This window comes from Primulina tabacum, chromosome 5 (genome assembly GCF_025594145.1).
Source record: "Primulina tabacum isolate GXHZ01 chromosome 5, ASM2559414v2, whole genome shotgun sequence".
Lineage (NCBI taxonomy): Eukaryota > Viridiplantae > Streptophyta > Magnoliopsida > Lamiales > Gesneriaceae > Primulina > Primulina tabacum.
In genome coordinates, this window is record NC_134554.1 from 9,501,049 (window position 1) to 9,503,506 (window position 2,458).

The 2,458-nt window shown below is 38.9% G+C and overlaps 1 protein-coding gene across 1 annotated transcript; it reads right to left on the reverse strand.

Annotated features, from left to right (window-relative positions):
- Nucleotides 1-233: 233 nt before the first annotated feature.
- LOC142546301 (purine-uracil permease NCS1-like) lies at nt 234-1,968 on the reverse strand. The gene has a single exon (XM_075653947.1). The coding sequence runs from the start codon at nt 1,853-1,855 to the stop codon at nt 353-355; it is 1,503 nt and encodes a 500-aa protein (XP_075510062.1). The 5' UTR covers nt 1,856-1,968; the 3' UTR covers nt 234-352.
- Between the last annotated feature and the right edge of the window lie 490 nt (nt 1,969-2,458).

The following is a 2,458-nucleotide window of genomic DNA, read 5'->3' on the forward strand; positions in this document are numbered from 1 at the left end:
ATTAATTTAAAAAGAATAAAAAATATAAAAGAAACAAAAAAAAATATTAAAACAAATGAATGGCTTGATTCAAGTTTTCTTATTTTAATTTTTTTTAAAATTTCATTTAATTCATTTACCGATCGAAATAATTGATTTTTAAGTTATATTGATTGCTCGGTTTTGATTAAAGGTTCAGTTTGCTAAAATAATTCGGTTTATCTGGTTTTAAACCAAGAACAAAACTATAGTTTTATCTATTATCAATGTCTAACACTAGGATGAAGTCTCGAGTTCCCCAATTCGAAAGAAAAATAAAAAGTAAGAAGAACAAAAATCTATAACTACAAAGCTAAGGTAAAATATAAACAATTTAAGGTGTATTGGATAACAAGGGATCATCCATGAGTTGATTCTTGATTCTTGGCCCTGTCAAGCATGAAACAATCCAGTACACAACTCCAGCAGAGAAGAAGCCAAAAAACCAGGAATTATCATATATTACAGAAAATATTCCCAGGACAGAACTCAAGATCCCAACTTCATGCAAAAAACCAGGAATCAATGGAAAGCTTCCTACCGTCAATGCTCCCAATGCCACCAGATTGTATCCCCTGTAATAATAATAAGCCCCGTCCGGGCTCAATGTGTACAAATCCTCAATACTCAAATTCGTGCCACGGATAAGATAGTAATCAGCCAAGATTATGCCTCCAATAGGTCCCAACAACACCGAATATCCCACAAGCCATTTGTTGACGAAATTCTCGCTCGATCCTATAAGTTTCCAGGGCTGAAAACCGATCCCGATTAACGCTGTCAAGAGTGCACCTCTTCGAAAAGTGAATATTTTGGGGCTGAGGTTGAGTAATGCGTTAGTCGGAGCAACAACATTTGCGGGAATGTTGGTCGTAATTACGGCTAGACTTATGCCGAAAACGGCTAAAACCTTGATCAAAACTCCATCAATTCGTCCCAGAAGTTTTATTGGATCCGATATAACTTCGCCAAATATGACTTTAGTTGATGATGTTACTGCAAGTCCTACGAATGTGAATGCACCCATGAAGACCGGCAGCCCGAGTTGTCCCGTGGCCTGATCCTTTTGCGACTTGGCGAACCGGGAAAAATCCGGAATGTTGAGTGCTAGAGTAGCCCAGCAGCTTATGTTTGCTGTCAGTGAAGGAAAGAAGAGCGCCCAAAACTCAGAGTTTGAGAGCCTGGAGGATAAAGACAGCATTTGACTGAATCCTCCAGCTTTAACATACGACCAACCAAGAAGACAACAAGTGAGAAAAACCAAGATTGGGGCTGAGAATTTCTGAAGAACCCGAATCCCATCCATTCCTTTCCACACAAACAACAATTGAGCCACCCAAAACGTAAGAAAGCATGCAAATTCAAGAGGGGAAGTTCCAAGCCAAGAAACAGGTTCCGCGATAGCAGATTCCTGAACAGTTTTTGGAAGTAAAAGGAAAATGGCATTACCACCGATCCAGGAATCGATCCCATACCAACCACAGCCAACCAAGGCCCTCAGCAGAGTTGGGATGTGAGCACCCCTGATTCCGAACGCCGATCTCGACAAAACGGGGAACGAGATTCCGTAACGGGTCCCCGGATGGCCTGTTAGGATTAAAGGGAATAGCACGATTACGTTTGCGGCAATCACGGTGGCGATTCCTTGCCACCATGCCATTCCCAGATCAACTAAGCTGCCCGCTAGGTAATACATGGGCACACTCACCACGAGTGCAGCCCACAAAGTAGCCATTTCCAGACCGGAAAGAGTGCGCTGATTCAAGGTTGTGGGCTTAAGATCGTCGTTCGTGAAGGTGGGATCAGGTTCCTGTTTAAGTTGACTTGTGGAAGCCATTGACAGATATTGAGTGTTGCTGGGAAAATGCTACTCTGCACGGGTAAAACACGGGACTCCATTTTATTTATCGTTTCGTGGAGTATCTTCAACCACTGAAATTTGGTCCAAAGATATTCTTAAAGCTGTTCTACAAAATGTAAAACTTTTAAATAATATTTGATGGTTAAAAATCTAATCTTGGAGGAAATCTTTAGAAGAGTTATCCTATGTAAAATATAATGTAGAGTTTAGACACTTGCAACCCCCATCACATTTTCTTCCATAATTTCACAATAATAACGAAACTATGAAATGAATAAATATATTAGATGGATATCAAAAAGTCACTCCGATGCTTAACTCAGACAGCAAGAAAATATATTTACTGATGGATTTTTTAATACCTTTACTTGTCCTATTTATAGGCACGAGTCCGAGTGTTCTGTTTTATACTAGAGGAAGAATTAGTTATTATGAGTTTTTTTTTTAATGATTTTACCAGAACTTTAAGTTTGTATGGTAGAAGTTTTTTTTTAATAAATCAAGTACAAAAAAAATGAAATAAATAAGGAACAAAGGATTTATAAAAGCTTGGATCAAATGTGGCAATATTCCAGTTCG

Bases quoted from the DNA above. Each gene is read 5' to 3' on its own strand.
- LOC142546301 (XM_075653947.1), bottom strand. From the start codon at position 1,855: ATGGCTTCCACAAGTCAACTTAAACAGGAACCTGATCCCACCTTCACG.